The sequence below is a fragment of the Diaphorina citri genome, unplaced genomic scaffold (genome assembly GCF_000475195.1).
Source record: "Diaphorina citri unplaced genomic scaffold, Diaci psyllid genome assembly version 1.1 scaffold462, whole genome shotgun sequence".
Classification (NCBI taxonomy): domain Eukaryota; kingdom Metazoa; phylum Arthropoda; class Insecta; order Hemiptera; family Psyllidae; genus Diaphorina; species Diaphorina citri.
In genome coordinates, this window is record NW_007377897.1 from 57,705 (window position 1) to 78,838 (window position 21,134).

The window sequence follows — 21,134 nt, forward strand, 5'->3', positions numbered from 1 at the left end:
GTGCCAGAATGGTATTAGTACGAACTGGAGGATTATATCTACGATGTCGAATCCAGGAGTCTGGAACCGTCAGCAGATCCTGAGGATATCTATGGACAACTTCAGCAGAAGGAGAAGGATTTGATCCTGGCTGCAGAGTTGGGCAAAGCTTTGCTTGAGAAGAATGAGGAGCTGAGTCGACACAACGAACGACTGGCTGAGGAATACTCCCAGAAATTAGAGGTAAGATCCATTATCACCTTTGTTGCTAAAAAATTGATTGATTATCTACTGCTCTACTCCCACTAGAAATTTTAAACTAGGTACCTATAAAGATTTATAGATCTATCACTACCCACTTCCTCCTTGCAAGAAATTCGAGATGAAATCCATCACTCCCACTAGAAATTACCTATATTTCTGTATGTAAACTTTTTGTGACGCAAAAATATGAAGGAAGAAAAAAAGAGGTTATGTTAGTAGATGTGTCAAAAGCATTCAGCTTTGTAAAAACTTAAAATGAGTGGAGCTAATTATGTTCCTCCTATGTTTGTTTTATGTCAGGGGTTCTCAACCTTTTAGTAAACACGTACCACTTGAAATTTTCAGAGATTTTGACGTACCACCTTATATTTATATATGGCCTATGTTCCTCCTATGTTTGTTTTATGTTATTGGATGTGGCAAAAGCATTCAATTTTCAAAAAATCCAAGCAAGTATTTTTTTAAAGATCAATTTTTACTCATCATTTTAATTTGAATGAAAATCTGATAAATTTCTGATTTCTGCAAACTATGTTCCTCCTATGTTTGTTTTATTTTAATGGATGTGGCAAAAGCATTCAATTTTAAAAAAATCCAAGCAAGTATTTTTTTAAAGATCAATTTTTACTCATCATTTTAATTTGAATGAAAATCTGATAAATTTCTGATTTCTGCATGCAAACTTTTTATGACACGAAATTCTCTCCAGGTCCAGATCCTATACTACCCACACTCTAGTGCCAACAGGGCCCACACAGAACCTAAGTACACACCTATAAAATTTACTTGTATCTACTTTATCAAATTTATTGATAGAGAGATTTATAAGTTTATAGGTAAACATCAATAAATTTGATACCTACCTTATGTCTCATAATATCACATTGCCCTACCTTGGTACCTTCATCTGATCATGTCATAAGTTATAAGGTTATAACATTATGTCATCAAAGACCTTGATACCTAGGTATGTAGTAGGTGGCAGTCTATACCTGTGACAGCAAAAAAATTATGGCATTTTTGCATGAGGTCACATTTTGCTTTGTCATGTTGCAAACATTTTGTTCTAGGAAGAAGAAGGTCCAGATCCTATACTACCCACATTCTAGTGTCAACAGGGCCCACACAGGACCTAAGTACACACCTATAAAATTTACTTGTATCTAGGTACTTTATCAAATTTATTGATAGAGAGATTTATAAGTTTATACTTAGGTAAACATCAATAAATTTGATACCTACCTTATGTCTCATAATATCACATTGCCCTACCTTGGTACCTTCATGTGATCATGTCATAAGTTATAAGGTTATAACATTATGTCATCAAAGACCTCGATACCTAGGTATGTAGTAGGTGGCAGTCTGTACCTGTGACAGCAAAAAAATTATGGCATTTTTGCATGAGGTCACATTTTGCTTTGTTGTCTTGTTCATAAATACGAGTGTATGTCATCAAAGACCTTGATACCTAGGTATGTAGTAGGTGGCAGTCTGTACCTGTGACAGCAAAAAAATTATGGCATTTTTGCATGAGGTCACATTTTGCTTTGTCATGTTGCAAACATTTTGTTCTAGGAAGAAGTTAGATAGTAAATAGGTACCTATCTATGTATACACATTTTGTCAGTCTTTTTCCAGCAGCTGAAATAAGCATCTGTGTGAAAATATGTTAACAAAAGTTTAGTGTAGGTAGTAGGTACCTAAGTTACCAAACAATTTATTCTTCTTTTGTAAGTACCTACCTATGTGAAGGCTGAAGGGTCACTCTTCAAAAAAACTTGTCTCGTTCATTGGAACTTAAACTTGAAACAGTTTAATTTTCCCCACAACGTGCTGAAATAAGCATCTGTGTGAAAATATGTTAACAAAAGTTTAGTGTAGGTAGTAGGTACCTAAGTTACCAAACAATTCTTCTTTTGTGCCTAATAAACTTATTTTTTTTTTGTTCCTAGGTTAATTAGTTGGATAAGTGCTTATCTTCGTATAGGTATATTACACTCAAATATAACTCACTTAATTAAAATCTTAAATATAACATCATTAATTAATTAATCAGCACAATCATTGTTCTGTGTTGGTAACTATTATTATTATTATTATTATTTTTTTAATCGAATTCAATTGATTATTTATTAAATTTATCTTTCATAACACAATCACTTCCATGTTCCAATCATTATTGTGATCCGTTGGATTTTATGATCAGATTAGAGCACGCTTCAATCATGATCATTAAACAAGCAATGAATCCATAGATATCAAAATAAACACAAACCACAGACATCTGATTTTGATCTAATAAATCTTTTACTTGATAGCAGGATCGTTTCCGATGTCCTGTTCAATATTATTTTATTGAGATCTTATTATTTACCTCATGATTTCATTGATACTTGTTTAGAATACTCACTTAGTTTGTCCCTTGATATTGGCTACTCTGTTGATTCTATTTTATGTCTACACTGTAGAATCACCATTAGTGTAGTAGCCTCTTCGAGATTTTGATCTAATCTAATCATCTTTTACTTGATAGCAGGATCGTTTCCGATGTCCTGTTCAATATTATTTTATTGAGATCTTATTATTTACCTCATGATTTTATTGATACTTGTTTAGAATACTTACTTAGTTTGTCCCTTGATATTGGCTACTCTGTTGATTCTATTTTATGTCTACACTGTAGAATCACCATTAGTGTAGTAGCCTCTTCGCGCCGAAGCTGTTTTTAGCATTTGTAGTCGTATGTGCCGGGATGTCCTTGCTCGAGGACAAACACTTGGTAGTAGTCCTCTTCGCGCCGAAGCTGTTTTTAGCATTTGTAGTCGTATGTGCCGGGATGTCCTTGCTCGAGGACAAACACTCGGTAGCAGTATATCCCAAAGGTAAATTTTGGTTTTGCAGTAGCATGTGCCAGAGTGTCCTCGTGAGGACATTCCGGCGCGAAGAGGGTAGACACCCTGTAGGTATTATAAGCTTAGAAACTCGAGCTTTTAGAAACGCCCAGAATAAGTGTTTTCAAGGAAATGAAATTGTTCTTTACGGATATGGTTATACACATGTGCACTAGTATGTGGACATTACCTATGCATTATGAATTATGAAACCTTGAACTATTATTATGTGCCGGAGTGTCCTCGCACGAGGACATTCCGGCGCGAAGAGGGTAGACACCCTGTAGGTATTATAAGCTTAGAAACTCGAGCTTTCAGAAACGCCCAGAATGTGTTTTCAAGGAAATGAAGTTGTCCTTTACGGATATGGTTATACACATGTGCACTAGTATGTGGACATTACCTATGCATTATGAATTATGAAACCTTGAACTAATATAGATTGTACAGATACACATGTACTGCTTAGACCTTAGAGTGTTTAGTCATTTAGAGCTCATTTAATATGTAGAAATGGATCAATGAGAGAGGCGGAATAATGGAGGACTTTTGAAGTTTGACATTTAAGAGCACGTCTCTGTTCAATGTATGATGAGTTAGAAATGGTTAAAGTATTTTGGCCTGAAGATTTTATGCGCCTAATAAAGATTTGATACCAGGTTATTAGCATATTTTATCTGGATCTGGTCTCATAATGGGCAATCCCACATCTTCTAATCTATCTGCTATACAAAACACCCCAACTTGTGCTGATTACAAAAATGAAATCTTTCAGACCAGGTTATGTTAATATATCGAGAAGAAATTAATGGATTATTTTGTACGAACGAAGTATAGGGTATTTAGATAATTTTATGTTTGTGTACACTTGGATTTAGCCCAAGTCTTTCAGTCGCCTCTGGAACAAATAATTCACACAAAAAGCTTTCAAAATTGTGTCGAAAATTCTATAACTCTCCACATCAAGTAATGCTCTGATTTTGATATTTTTAGATCATGTGGGTCATCAAGATTTTATTATGATTGGTCTTAAGCAGAGCCGCATTTTGCGGGGTCAAGGGGCCCCCCCTCGAGCTTCATCTTTCTCCTTTACTGTAGGCCAGACTCAGGGTATTTGGAGCATCCACTAGTAGCGTCTCTCTCTCTCTCGTAGTAGCGAAGGTACCAAACGGCAAGAAAAAATCTAATAAATTAAATTTGCAACAAGCAAACTCACAACTTGCCCACTCTCCTACTTCTTACCTCAATGGTTTCAGGACTGATCATTCCCCACATTACCACCTGAAAATCATGTAGAAAGTGAACATTGTCGGGCATATTGTACTATTACCCCATTTCCCACCATGAACACCTGAAAGTTGCGAAAGGAAAAGTAACATGTCTATCAAGTGGTAAGTAGCTTTCATGCGATAGGAGAAAGTCAGCCGTTCCGAGAACGAACACTATCCATTCCCCACATTACCACCTGAAAATCATGTAGAAAGTGAACATTGTCTGGCATATTGTACTATTACCCCATTTCCCACCATGAACACCTGAAAATTGCGAAAGGAAAAGTAACATGTCTATCAAGTGGTAAGTAGCTTTCATGCGATAGGAGAAAGTCAGCCGTTCCGAGAACGAACACTATCCCATCAGGATAAAATCCGCCCCGGGTGGGAATCGAACCCGAGGCCTAGCGCTTACAAAGCAGACGCGATACCAACCAAGCTAACAAGGCTGAATGATGGATATTAGACACCTATAATAATGGTGTGTGAGGAAAGTGAACATTGCCTGGCATTGCACTATTAGCGCGAAATACTAGGTCCCAGAGAGTGCCACTACTATCTATGTCATTGGTGTGTTTACATAACACTGTCTGGTGCTAATTCAATAGGAATATTACAATGAAGTACAATATAGTTTACAAGTGTAGATCAATAATAGCAAGATAACCTTTTACAAGAACCGAAAACTAAACTCACTATGCAGGTCCCAGAGAGTGCCACTATCTATGTCATTGGTGTGTTTACATAACACTGTCTGGTGCTAATTCAATAGGAATATTACAATGAAGTACAATAAGTTTACAAGTGTAGATCAATAATAGCAAGATAACCTTTTACAAGAACCGAAAACTAAACTCACTATGTGATTATTTCCAAGGATCTAGGCTCGAGTTTAATGAGATACAGAGGGATTGATTAGGAGTTTGATTTGATCAGTGATTGACAATTTTGTCTATAAATTAATGTTGATCAAAATATCTCTTTGTTAGTGTAGGTAAGGTTGTAGGTATTTGATCTTTTGACGAGATTTTTTTTTTGTCAATACCTATACTTAGGTACCTAAGTAGATAGATAGCATAGATTCTAAAATTCTAGATGAAAATCAACTTGTGTCCACCTATAATAATGGTGTGTGAGGAAAGTGAACATTGCCTGGCATTGCACTATTAGCGCGAAATTAAAATACGAACTTGCTACAAAACTCACAAAAGTTTCTTGGACGCCCGCCCAGACTACCTGAGTCCTCTTAGGTGCATTTTATTTAACATCTAACCGCTAACCTCAGCGCGGTTCATTCAAGGTCACTACCTCCCCTCACATGGAAGTGTGTTTATTTAACATCAAGTTCTTGCTTAGGGTGAACCCAACCTCATTCGCACCCTTGAATTTTTCACAGATAAATTAACAGCTGAACGAATTATTTTTCAACACGAAACTGATATTTCCAAATAGAGCGTTGTGGTTAACAAAATAATCCAATCTAAAGTTCATCGCTGTCTAGAAGCTCAGTAAGAGTGAAGGTTGATGGAATGAAATTGATTCATTTCGTGTTGGAACATTTCATTGTTCGCAGGCTCTCAGAACACGAAGATAACAATTGCCATTATCAAATTACTTACCTAATATCAAATTGGTAAAAGAACGCTCGAATCAAGTTTTTTTTTATTTGTTGGATCATTTCATTGTTCGCAGGCTCGCAGAACACGAAGGCAACAATAGCCATTATCAAATTACTTACCTAATATCAAATTGGTAAAAGAACGATCGAGTCAAGTTTTTTTTTTTTTTTTATTTTTTTTAACTAGGTATTACGATCGAGTTTCGTTTGGCATTTCATATTTCGGCTCCGAAGAGTATAAAGTTCTTGAAATGTCCAACCTGTTGGCAACTGTTCTGTAGTCTGTACAGGTAGTTAAGAAGAATTCTTTACATCAACGCCTTGTACTTACTTATCTTAATCTAAGTACAACTCTAGCGCGGTAGCTAATTCTTGGAATCTCCAAGTGATCTAAGAATGATCGCGAATCAAGTTTTTTTTTATTTTATTTTTTACGATTGAGGTTTGTTTGGCATTTCATATATCGGCTTCGAAGAGTATAAATTTCTTGAAATGTCCAACCTGTTGTCAAGCGTTCTGCACAATAGGGTAGTTCAGAAGAATTCCTTACATTTTAACGCCTTAAGCTTACTTAACTAAATCTAAGTACAAATCTAGCGCGGTAGCTAATTCTTGGAATTACTATGTACTTAAGTGAGTGCCTCCTCATGATAAACTTGTTCATTTCTAAGGTTTATTTGTAATGTTTTTATTGATGGACAGTGAGTAACATTGAGGAGATAGAGTTCCCAAGAACAATACCTACAATTCCACCTACCTATTGGGAAATTCTCCAAATGTACCTTCATAGCTTCTTCATACACCTACCTAGCCTAGCAATTAGGTATTCGTAATGTGAGAAAATTACAACCATGAATTTGTGTTGTTAAAAAAAAAACTGGAAATTTCCTTTCATAAATTCATTATTAAATAGATTACCTACTAACTACCTACCTATCTACTTACCTACTAATTATGTACCTAAGTACCTACTCGTTATTAGTAGGAGCAGAGCTGTACAAAACAGCTTGGGCTAAAATTTCTAATCCCGGTTTGGGAACGTGAAAATATTGAAAATGACAAAGGTCAGGATATCCAAGGATTGGTGAGAAATGCGGGCCAACAAACTTATCGTGGGCCTCACATTACCCAGCTCTTACCTGATAATAAGTATGAGCTAATCAGGAGATACCTAAATAGTTAGTTCTGAAAGTACCCAGTAAGTGGCTGGAAATAAGCAGTTAATTGCTGATCGAAGAATTATCTCTTTTATACTACGATTAGCTTGAAGTTCAATGCCGTTTCTTATTCATAGCTTCGCATTCGCATTCCGCCAGAGACGTTTTCTAGTTTTTCATTCTCTTTCGTCATTTTAAAATTCTAAATGAATGTCGTAATTTCTTGTACATGCTAAATAGTTAGTTCTGAAAGTACCCAGTAAGTGGCTGGAAATAAGCAGTTAATTGCTGATCAAACAATTATCTCTTTTATACTACGATTAGCTTGAAGTTCAATGCCGTTTCTTATTCATAGCTTCGCATTCCGCCAGAGACGTTTTCTAGTTTTTCATTCTCTTTCGTCATTTTAAAATTCTAAATGAATGTCGTAATTTCTTGTACCTACATGACTACTTATTTGTATCTTTTGTATGGCTGTTGCTGCTGTAATCATCTGAACTTGTTGGTCTATGATGAAATTTTCGTGCGTACATTGTATAGGTATCATTGTAATGGTTTGCAACACCGTCATTATAACATGCATTTATCTCTGACTTATCGTAATTGTTGTGCTGATATCATCGGCTTATCCTTCGTACACCACATCCACTCGTGTGTTCTCATCGGTTGTTATCTGACTGTATGACTGTTGCTGCTGTAATCATCTGAACTTGTTGGTCTATGATGAAATTTTCGTGCGTACATTGTATAGGTATCATTGTAATATTTGTAATGGTTTGCAACACCGTCATTATTACATGCATTTATCTCTTGACTTATCGTAATTGTTGTGCTGATATCATCGGCTTATCCTTCGTATGGCTGTTGCTGCTGTAATCATCTGAACTTGTTGGTCTATGATGAAATTTTTGTGCGTACATTGTATAGGTATCATTGTAATGGTTTGCAACACCGTCATTATTACATGCATTTATCTCTTGACTTATCGTAATTGTTGTGCTGATATCATCGGCTTATCCTTCGTACACCACATCCACTCGTGTGTTCTCATCGGTTGTTATCTGACGTTTCCTTGCGCGTTTTCTTTGTTATCTGATTGACATCTGTGTTGATCCTGAGTCCTGACGAAAGTTCACATTTCGTCATCTTTTCAATACTAGGTTTCTATTCGTTTGAATATGAAATTCTAATCTGTGAGCTCTGTTCAATGTATGATGAGTTAGAAATGGTTAAAGTATTTTGGCCTGAAGATTTTATGCGCCTAATAAATACATTTCGTCATCTTTTGAATACCAGGTTTCTATTCGTTTGAATATAAAATTCTAATCTGTGAGTTCTGTTCAATGTGTGATGAGTTAGAAATGTTAAAAGTATTTTGGCCTGAAGATTTTATGCGCCTAATAAACTTATTTATTTTTTTTTTTCCTAGGTTAATTAGTTGGATAAGTGCTTATCTTCGTATAGGTATTACACTCAAATATAACTCACTTAATTAAAATCCATCATTAATTAATTAATCAGCACAATCATTGTTCTGTGTTGGTAACTATTATTATTTTTTTTTTATCGAATTCAATTGATTATTTATTAAATTTATCTTTCATAACACAATCACTTCCATGTCCCAATCATTATTGTGATCCGTTGGATTTTATGATCAGATCTTATAATATAAGATTAGAGCACGCTTCAATCATGATCATTAAACAATCAATGAATCCATAGATATCAAAATAAACACAAACCACAGACATCTGATTTTGATCTAATCATCTTTTACTTGATAGCAGGATCGTTTCCGATGTCCTGTTTAATATTATTTTATCGAGATCTTATTATTTACCTCATGATTTTATTGATACTTGTTTAGAATACTTACATAGTTTGTCCCTTGATATCGGCTACTCTGTTGATTCTATTTTATGTCTACACTGTAGAATCACCATTAGTGTGGCCTCTTCGCGCCGAAGCTGTTTTTAGCATTTGTAGTCGTATGTGCCGGGATGTCCTTGCTCGAGGACAAACACTCGGTAGCAGTATATCCCAAAGGTAAATTCTGGTTTTGTAGTAGTACCTATGTGCCGGAGTGTCCTCGCACGAGGACATTCCGGCGCGAAGAGGGTAGACACCCTGTAGGTATTATAAGCTTAAAAACTCGAGCTTTCAGAAACGCCCAGAATAAGTGTTTTCAAGGAAATGAAGTTGTTCTTTACGGATATGGTTATACACATGTGCACTAGTATGTGGACATTACCTATGCATTATGAATTATGAAACCTTGAACTATTATAGATTGTACAGATACACATACTGCTTCGAGAATGTTTAGTCATTTAGAGCTAATTTAATATGTAGAAATGGATCAATGAGAGAGGCGGAATAATGGAGGACTTTTGAAGTTTGACATTTAAGAGCACGTGAATCATCACTGGTTCTTTCTCTCAACTTGGAAAACTATTCTTCATGACAGACAATTAAGTTGTTCAATTCGAACTTGAAAATTGAATATGTTCAGAAAGAAGTGTTTATAAATTATATCGTAGGTTAAGTCTCTTGTGTCAAGTACCTCTATAAGTTTATAGGTACATCCTACTTCCAGGATATACAATGATACACATGTCCTGTCCCATTACTGGATTACAATATAAATTACATTGTGCCAAAACCTGTGGTGTCTTTCTATTGGATGACTTTATTAATCATGTAAAACCAACTCACGTACCTATTCGCGTGATATAGGTAAAATATACGCCAATAATTAGGTACTATATACTTATGTACAAGTATTTACATAAGATATAAATTACACTGTGCCAAAACCTGTGGTGTCTTTCTATTGGATGACTTTATTAATCATGTAAAACCTATGTAAAACCTATTTGTAAAACCTAACACGTACCTATTCGCGTGATATAGGTAAAATATACGCCAATAATTAGGTACTATATACTTATGTACAAGTATTTACATAAGTTTAACCGTATAAATTACACTGTGCCAAAACCTGTGGTGTCTTTCTATTGGATGACTTTATTAATCATGTAAAACCAACTCACGTACCTATTCGCTTGATATAGGTAAAATTTACGCCAATAATTAGGTACTATATACCTATGTACAAGTATTTACATAAGTTTAACCTATGTATTTTGCTTGTACCGGATCATTATTATGTTTATGTATTATACATTTCCGGTTCCCTAGGTAATTAAGCAGCATAAATACTCAAGTCATAAAGTACTTGTCATATTTATGTAGCTAATGGCATTAGGTAATTAAGCAGCATAAATACTCAAGTCATAAAGTACTTGTCATATTTATATAGCTAATGGCAGGTTGTTTAGATTTGCTGATATTGTCACAAACTTTATTTTCCTTGATCACATTCATATTTTGTGGGTACTAAGGTAGGTACTTATCAATAAAAATTTAGGTAGGTACTTTGTAAGACCTTGTTTGGACTGCTGGGGTAAACTGGTAAAGGGACATTAGTCCCATTCGAACAGTATAAAAAGCGCATTTATTTTAGTCCAAGTCTAGTCCTCATACAGACCTACGTACTCGGTTGGTAAACAGACAATCTTCTATCTTTGGAAGTGAATGTATATGTCTGATAAGTAGGGCACCTCAGACCTACACTTCCATTTTATTCGAACAGTATAAAAAGCGCATTTATTTTAGTCCAAGTCTAGTCCTCATACAGACCTACGTACATAGGTCTTAACTCGGTTGGTAAACAGACAATCTTCTATCTTTGGAAGTGAATGTATATGTCTGATAAGTAGGGCACCTCAGACCTACACTTCCATTTATTCATTCAAATTACTTACTTATACAAACATAACATAGTCAGAATTATATTTATTTAAATAAATTACATAGCCATCAATCTCTTCTATTTATTTTACCTACTCATTATGTATGTAACATGTAGAGATTGTAGAGTGTTACAAGTATAATGTATACTTTGGTCTACCACTGTTGTACCTATGTTTGTAATGATAGTGATACAAAGACAAACAATGTTCGCTCCATTAGGTCTATTATGCATCCCAGTCATCTCTTATACACTTTATTTATTCATCAACAATATGTTGTAATCTGTTACAATTCCTGTTCCGTACAAACATAACATAGTCAGAATTGTATTTATTTAAATTACATAGCCATCAATCTCTTCTATTTATTTTACCTACTCATCATGTATGTACTATGTAGAGTGTTACAAGTTACAAGTATAGTGTATACTTTGGTCTTTGACTGTTGTATGTTTGTAATGATAGTAATAGAAAGACACACAATGTTCGCTACATTAGGTCTATTATGCATCCCAGTCATCTCTTATACACTTTATTTATTCATCAACAATATGTTGTAATCTGTTACAATTCCTGTTCCATCTCTTGAACCAATATGTTTGCTAGCATATCTATTAGTCAGTAGATTTACTAAGATTGTGGTAATGCAATGGACTGCAATTCAAATGTAATTTATTCCAAATGATGACTGTATTGTTTGTAAGGTTAGGTACTCCGCTATGCAATTAGGGTTGAGCAGGAACAGGAATGGAACTCAGATGAGAGAGGCTAGGCTCGGCTAGGGCATAAGATATAGACTGGACAGACTGGGGTAAGAGAGGCTAGGGTCGGCTAGGGCATCAAACTTGAGGGGAAAACAACCTGGAAGAGGTTGTTGCCAAAGACATTATTCACTACCCAGCCCTTAAAAGGTGCAATAATTCCAATGGACAGACTGGGGTAAGAGAGGCTAGGGTCGGCTAGGGTATCAAACTTGAGGGGAAAACAACCTGGAAGAGGTTGTTGCCAAAGACATTATTCACTACCCAGCCCTTAAAAGGTGCAATAATTCCAATATACTACTTGTAATCCCCTTACCTATGTGATCTTGTTCCAAAAATTACCTACACCATTTCCCTTCCCTTTTGAGTCCTTGACACACATATAACACATGTTTTATTACCTTATAATATTATGTAGTACTATGTACTATGTAGTAGTTGTAGTCCTTATGGTATCAACATAATAGGTACTTATTATGCACAAGATAAGATTGGTATCAAAACAAACAAATAAGAATGATATGTACCTGTTACCAGGTCCCAGGGGGTTCTCAACCTTTTAGTAAACACGTACCACTTGAAATTTTCAGAGATTTTGACGTACCACCTTATATTTATATATAAGTATGTATAGGTAGGTCCCATATACATATGTAATTATGTACGATACAGAGTAGACTATAAGCTATAAGTAGAATGTTATGCTTAGCATTAAACTGCGGCTATGTGTTCTATATGTTTAGTTAGGTCCCATAATCCCATATACATACATATGTAATTATGTACGATACAGAGTAGACTATATAAGCTATAAGTAGAATGTTATGCTTAGCATTAAACTGCGGCTATGTGTTCTAGAGCTCGAAAACATTGATATCAAGCTATTTGCTGGTATGGCTTCTTATTGGTAAGAGTGTTGTGCTTTACAAATTATACGAACTTAGGGTTGGCATTTTGACAAATTGCGTAGGTACTTCTAAATAGGAGATAATATACTTACTTATGTACATCTGTTGCAAATGAGTGTTTCGATACTTCTTTTAAGTGTTGGCATAACTGGGTATGACACCAAGGTAATGTTGGAAACTGTGGGGATTTTCCATACAGTGGAACAACAGCTTGCAGAAACATACTGTGTGTTTTGGGGGAAAGTTTTCTGGCAATGCTACATCAGATGCTCCCCTGAGATTCTTCTTTCATATTTTCGCCTCTTCTAAAGTAAGGTTTCCCAATTTTCACCTGTCTGTAGATACCTACATGGTACGTAGGTATTTTAGTAAACACTAATTCCCATAAACTACTGTTAATAGGGTTGGCATTTTGACAAATTGCGTAGGTACTTCTAAATAGGAGATATACTTACTTACATCTGTTGCAAATGAGTGTTTCGATACTTCTTTTAAGTGTTGGCATAACTGGGTATGCCACCAAGGTAATGTTGGAAACTGTGGGGATTTTCCATACAGTGGAACAACAGCCTGCAGAAACATACTGTGTGTTTTGGGGGAAAGTTTTCTGGCAATGCTACATCAGATGCTCTCCTGAGATTCTTCTTTCATATTTTCGCCTCTTCTGAAGTAAGGTTTCCCAATTTTCACCTGTCTGTAGATACCTACATGGTACGTAGGTATTTTAGTAAACACTAATTCCCATAAACTACTGTTCCGTAGAACTGAGATGGATTTTAATATTGTGACTTGCCAAGTTTCAAGGCAAACAGCAAATAATACTTGGTATTCGATAAATAATTTGACAAAATATAAATAAATAAATAAGCAAACTAGGTATAGGTATAGCTCAATACTTATTCAAATGGTAGAAATCCAATCGTGCGATTTTTAGCAGACTTGGTGACGCCTACTTTGCTAATCCGAGGCATCTTTTGCTGTCCTAGAAAATCATATTTCAAACTTTATAACGAACTTTATAATGATGGACCTGACCTTCTTCAGTCATTTAGTAATCAAGAGAGTGGTTCTTTCTTAATCACTTAATCAGCTAAAATGTTGGTTGCTGACATTGCTGTCTTTTCCATTATCTTGGCAGCTTTGTTAGCAAATCATCAACGCTTTCAAATCTTATATGCACAATGGATATCAATGAATTCAAATCTCTTGAGATCCATCAATTTTGTTTGCATTTCATGTACATTTGTACTGGAGTCTATTCTCTGTGAAATGTATATTTGTACTGAACTCTGATGAAGCAGACCTTTGTTTTCACTCGGTCTCCTCGTTTCACAATAAAATACAAAGGGTGGCAGGCAGGCTATTATTATTGGCATAGTTTTTAGTCTCCCGGGGTTATAAAAGCTTTCTGTCCGTATTCAACCCTGACAATATGTAGGCCAACACATATTGTTCCTGCCTGAGTAATTTCACGAGAGCTATTCAAATGAACTTACACAACGATATCATAATATGTTTTATGTTTGTGCTGAGAATACCCCTTGGTTCCTGTCCTGTGGTGATTTGGATCTGACGAGAAGACAGGATACTTAGAGCTTAGGGGTTTTGAATGACAGACTCCGAAAATATCCCCAAATAATTGAAAAGGAATGAACAAATTAATTTTCTAGTTTTACTGTTACCAATGCACTACAAATACAATACGATAACATTCCATTATGAGCTGGTTAAAAACATTATCACAATCTTTGCTCTTTAACTATAATAAAATTAAGCTGTAATCATCATCATCACCTATCACGTCATGTTTTTTATTAAGAGCACTACAATTTGGCTCTTATTGTTAGGTGTTATGTACTCAAAACATAATTATGGTTACATGTACTTTATATACAACGTTTTGCTATCACAATCTTTGCTCTTTAACTATAATAAAATTAAGCTGTAATCATCATCATCACCTATCACGTCATGTTTTTTATTAAGAGCACTACAATTTGGCTCTTATTGTTAGGTGTTATGTACTCAAAACATAATTATGGTTACATGTACTTTATATACAACGTTTTGCTAAGGAAGTATGTACTTTGTTCAAACCTATAAATCACCATTGTTTTTTGCACGAGAAAAACTTCCCGGGTTACTTGGAAAGGTCTTTGAACTGAAAATTCATCCTTAGAGGAAATGGTTGTCTTGTTCAGTTGTTAGTTCCATTTTTTATTAGTCTTTATGTACATTTTCCCTGGAGAACCTCGAGCCTCGAGAGTGGTTTAGAATCTAGCAATCTAGTGACTCTTGGCCCTAATAGATTCGTTCAGAAAACTATGAGAATGAAGAACCTATCTCCTACACACTAAAACATTGTGCGAAACAAATTTCTGTCCGAGCTATGTCTGAGATTCCTCCTAGACCGGTTTCTGGTTTTCCTTTGTGTGGAGAAAGAACATTGCAGGAAGTATGGCACGATGAACCAACTTTCTTCGGGTTATTGACAAGGAAATGCCTACAGAAGCCTATTGTCTGAGAAATAGTCAGTAGTTTGTGAAAGAAAAAGAAATAGGTACTTTAGATTTGTGCTGTACAGACTGCGTTCCATACAAAAGGCGATTTTCTCTCCACTGTTTGGATCAAGTTATCAAGTATTGCTTATTATTTATTAGTGGTACTATTATTATTATTACTTGGTTATTAAACTTATGCCTATTACCTATGAGAAATGACTGTACTCAAGTATTTGTTAATTCATTAGTAGTAGCACGGGGCAAATCAAGTCATATGAACTATTGGAATCCGGTACGTCAAGTTGTTTTGCTATAAAGTTTTCTCTATGTGTGTGCAAGTTAACCATTACAACATACATATCTTACACGTGGCTTAGATATGCAAGTTAATCGATATATTCTGCATAAATGATGCCTATAAGAAAAGTCAAAGTAATTTAAATCGAAGCCTATTGTGTGAGAAATAGTCAGTAGTTTGTGAAAGAAAAAGAAGTAGGTACTTTAGATTTGTGCTGTACAGATTGCGTTCCATACAAAAGGCGATTTTCTCTCCACTGTTCAGATCAAGTTATCAAGTATTGCTTATTATTTATTAGTGGTACTATTATTATTACTTAGTCAATCTTATGCCTATTACCTATGAGAAATGACTGTAATCAAGTATTTGTTAATTCATTAGTAGTAGCACGGGACAAATCAAGTCATATGAACTATTGGAATCCGGTACGTCAAGTTGTTTTGCTATAAAGTTTTCTCTATGTGTGTGCAAGTTAACCATTACAACATATCTTACACGTGGCTTAGATATGCAAGTTAATCGATATATTCTGCATAAATGATGCCTATAAGAAAAGTCAAAGTAATTTAAATATTTAAAATAATGACACCCCCTGTATTTACATATTTGATTGAATCGTAATGTGGGGGTTTGCTATTTATAGGAATCCCATTAAAATAGATATCTGTTAGCAAGATAACTAACATATTACCTGGCGAATTTCACCTCGCTTAATTTGATACCAGGTTATTAGCATATTTTATCTGGATCTGGTCTCATAATGGGCAATCCCACATCTTCTAATCTATATCTGCTCTTTTTACAAAACACCTCAACTTGTGCTGATTACAACAAGCTGGGTCCGTCCCTCCGGGAATTTTTTAGCCCGTAGTTTATTCGATCGTGATTAGAGAAAATCAGTACCTATGTACCTACCTCAACTTGTGCTGATTACAAAAATGAAATCTTTCATACTAGGTTATGTTAATATCGAGAAGAAATTAATGGATTATTTTGTACGAACGAAGTATAGGGTATTTAGATAATTTTATGTTTGTGTACACTTGGATTTAGCTGGATATTATAAGTATTTGGTAGGTGTATATGTTCCTATCTATTAGATTAGATGAGATGAGAGATACATAGGTAGTTCAAAGTATACTTGGCTAGAATAGCTAGATGCTTCAAGAGAAATCTCTCATCTACGTAAAATATAATTTGTGTTACGCATCTTATCTGGAGGAAAATGAGATCGTTCCTATCTATTAGATTAGATGGGATGAGAGATACATAGGTAGTTCAAAGTATACTTGTCTAGAATAGCTAGATGCTTCAAGAGAAATCTCTCATCTACGTAAAATATAATTTGTGTTACGCATCTTATCTGGAGGAAAATGAGATCATCTCTTCTCACATTTTATTTAATTAAATATATTTTCAGTGAAAATACAGGTCTGATTTATGTGTAATATGTACATAGACACATGTTATTACAATAACTTAATTTTTCAGAAGGTTAGTAAATCCATCCGAGAGAAGGTTTCTTATTTAATTGAATATATTTTCAGTGAAAATACAGGTTTGATTTATGTGTAATATGTACATAGACACATGTTATTACAATAACTTAATTTTTCAGAAGGTTAGTAAATCCATCCGAGAGAAGGTTTATGATTATGATTTATGAAATTATGACAGTCTTAAAAGTAACTGCAGTTTTGCAGAAGTCATAACCTTGAGCCCATATGGACTGCATTGCAAGGCACACATTACGTCGTGCAAGGTGCGTATCTACACTATCTACCATTCTAGATATTGCTATCTCTTAGACCACAAAGGTTTGAACTAGGTTAATCAGAATTTGAAGGGCGCTCTAAGCTCGAAATAGACCTTGAGAAGATTTGCAAAAAGTTGCACACATTACGTCGTGCAAGGTGCGTATCTACACTATCTACCGTTCTAGATATTGCTATCTCTTAGCTTAGACCACAAAGGTTTGAACTAGGTTAATCAGAATTTGAAGGGCGCTCTAAGCTCGAAATAGACCTTGAGAAGATTTGCAAAAAGTACGAGGAGATAGATTAAACAGTAGGATTACGCAATAGGTATTGAACAATTAGATGAAGAAAACGGCATTTCTTGTCTTCACCTCCGCGCAACCAGGTTTTTCGATCTTGGTCTGTCGCCTCTCTTGTCAATATTCTTCCAATGTTGGGTACTAAAGCTCTCTCTGTGTGATCTTGGTCTCCATAAATAATAACAGAAAATACAGAAATCCAAGTGATTTCAAAAATGAAATCTATTCCAAAACCGAGCGAAATAAGTGTCAATATTCTTCCAATGTTGGGTATTGGAATAGTCCTAAATTAAAATGGACGCGGCACATAAGGGATCAGGAAGAGACCGCCTTAATGTTGGGTACTAACTACTAAAGCTCTCTCTGTATGATCTTGGTCTCCATAAATAATAACAGAAAATACAGAAATCCAAGTGATTTCAAAAATGAAATCTATTCCAAAACCGAGCGAAATAATTCATTTATTTTCTAAATACAAATTCCGCTGTTCCCGTCAAGTCCATTGACCAGTGTGTGAATCCCAAGTCCTATGAGAACTTGCTATGTTCTGACGAAGTAGCGACACCGTAAAACCACAACCAATGCTGAACGGCTGATGTTACCGAGACTATTGCTCAAGTCTCTAGAGAAGTAACAGTGGAAAGCAAGAGTTTCTCAATTGAGTTTGACCTAATAGGATTTCACTCTCACTATTTCTAAGGCTAATCGTAAGCCTATAGACATTAAGTCATGATGTTTTCTCAATTTTTTGCGACAAGATCTTGCATGAGACATGCAAATGACATGGGTTTTCTTAATGTCTAATGAAGATGATCGAATTACAGTAAATCGATAATGAGGCTGAAGATGAAAGTGAAAATGAGATTATCTGTTGCGAGACTATCAACTGCACATTATAGGATGATCAAAAGGAGTGGTGGTATGGGCAAGGTAAGATGACATCCCAAGTGCAATTTCGCCCTGTACAAGACTGCAGTGGACAATTAATATCTTGAACAGAAGAGATCATAATTTGACATCTTCATGATTCACTGTTATTGTTTCTCTCGAGTAGTTATTGATTGGGTCATCGTCATCCAGTGATCTTTGATCAGAAAGGTCATTAGTCAGTAGATCATAACCTTTCATAAGGTAAGTTATGGTGCCAATCGCGGTCCTAACTCACCAATGGATTCCCAGGTTACCAATATTTCATACCAATCTATTGCAAGATCACTTCGTGCTCAGTAGAACAGAGGATTGCTGTAAGTAATTCAGCATTTCGCTCTATTAAATGCTGTCACGATTGGTTTTACTGGTAAAGTTTTTATCTTCCTTTGCAAGTCGTCCGATTGTTTATTGATGTCTTTATTGTTCAGAGGACTTGGTGACTCTATTAAATGCTGTCACGATTGGTTTTACTGGTAAAGTTTTTATCTCCCTTTGCAAGTCGTCCGATTGTTTATTGATGTCTTTATTGTTCAGAGGACTTGGTGACGCCTACTTTGCTAATCTGAGGCATCTTTTGAATAATTTGACATCTTCATGATTCACTGTTATTGTTTCTCTCGAGTAGTTATTGATTGGGTAATCGTCATCCAGTGATCTTTGATCAGAAAGGTCATTAGTCAGTAGATCATAACCTTTCATAAGGTAAGTTATGGCAGTGCCAATCGCGGTCCTAACTCATCAATGGATTCCCAGGTTACCAATATTTCATACCAATCTATTGCAAGATCACTTCGTGCTCAGTAGAACAGAGGATTGCTGTAAGTAATTCAGCATTTCACTCTATTAAATGCTGTCACGATTGGTTTTACTGGTAAAGTTTTTATCTTCCTTTGCAAGTCGTCCGATTGTTTATTGATGTCTTTATTGTTCAGAGGACTTGGTGACGCCTACTTTGCTAATCTGAGGCATCTTTTGCTGTTCTAGAAAATCACATTTCAAACTTTATAATGAACTAACGATGGACCTGACCTTCTTCAGTCATTTAGTAATCAAGAGAGTGGTTCTTTGGTTCTTTCTTAATCACTTAATCAGCTAAAATGTTGGTTGCTGACATTGCTGTATTTTCCATTGTCTTGGCAGCTTTGTTACCAAATCATCAACGCTTTCAAATCTTATATGCACAATGGATATCAATGAATTCAAATCTCTTGAGATCCATCAACTTTGTTTGCATTTCATGTACATTTGTACTGGAGTCTATTCTCTGTGAAATGTATATTTGTACTGAACTCTGATGAAGCAGACCTTTGTTTTCACTCGGTCTCCTCGTTTCACAATAAAATACAAAGGGTGGCAGGCAGGCTATTATTATTGGCATAGTTTTTAGTCTCCCGGGGTTATAAAAGCTTTCTGTCCGTATTCAACCCTGACAATATGTAGGCCAACACATATTGTTCCTGCCTGAGTAATTTCACGAGAGCTATTCAAATGAACTTACCCTTGGTTCCTGTCCTGTGGTGATTTGGATCTGACGAGAAGACAGGATACTTAGAGCTTAGGGGTTTTGAATGACAGACTCCGAAAATATCCCCAAATAATTGAAAAGGAATGAACAAATTAATTTTCTAGTTTTACTGTTACCAAAGGGAGGATTTACATCACATTCAAGTATTTCAAGTGGGGTTCTTATGAAATTCCAATGTTCAGTGTCCAGTATTTGAAAACATCGTACTCTTTGCTGTTCCATGTTTCTTCCTTTCGGAACTCCTATTCTACACTGTATAATTTCACAATATCCAGGACATTCAGTTGAAAACTTTCAATAGTGTCTCGAGTGTTCTGTTATTGCTGAAAACTGGTTGTCGGTTGACTTACCCCGTGCTGAAACTGTTGAGTCCCCCCCTACCTATTTTCAGTTCTCTCCACAGTTGGCTAATCACGCTATCTAATGTAAGCTGCTCTTGACGCGATGTGTTCATTTAAATACTTTACCGTTAATGTTGTTGTCATCTAATTCTCTTTTCGGGGTTTCTTGAAATGTATCTCTAGACACTGTAGATTGAAGACAATCAGGGCCGTATCCGGGATTTTGTCAAGGGGGGGGGGGGGGCTCCAATTTTCGGAGAAGCGTTCTGCACAATAGGGTAGTTCAGAAGAATTCCTTACATTAACGCCTTAAGTACTTACTTATCGAAATCTAAGTACAACTCTAGCGCGGTAGCTAATTCTTGGAATCTCAATGTACTTACTTGAGTGCCTCCTCATGATAAACTTGTTCATTTCTAAGGTTTATTTGTAGTGTTGTTATTGATGAACAGTTAAGTTCCCAAGAACAATACCTACAATTCCATCTTATGTTTTACAGAAAAACATCTTTCTAGTTTTTGTAATAATACAAAATTACAAGAACATCCAGTAGGTACCATCCATACTAGAGAAGCTGATGTCTTCGCTTAATGATGAGATCCATGGGTAGCACCAAAGTGACTCATTGTCCAAAACTTTCACTCGAACCTTGTATCTCTCGACCTCGAGAACAAATCGTTTGCCAACCTTTTTTTCCGCTGGGTGATCTTTGCTAAACTTGAGAGTTTAGAGATCTAGGTTATCTCGTCAGAGCTACTTATATCTTGGTCTGCCCACACGCGCGATAAATATCATAGCTTATTGCGAACTTTG

The 21,134-nt window shown here is 35.6% G+C and overlaps 1 protein-coding gene across 1 annotated transcript in view; it reads left to right on the top strand.

The window, feature by feature from the left end:
• LOC103509062 (bicaudal D-related protein homolog) overlaps positions 1 to 21,134 on the top strand; it is a 109,814-nt gene that overhangs the window by 898 nt on the left and 87,782 nt on the right. The window contains exon 2 of the mRNA XM_026823497.1: positions 25 to 222. Within this exon, the coding sequence (XP_026679298.1) occupies positions 25 to 222 (198 nt within the window). The remainder of the gene's footprint in view (positions 1 to 24; positions 223 to 21,134) is intronic.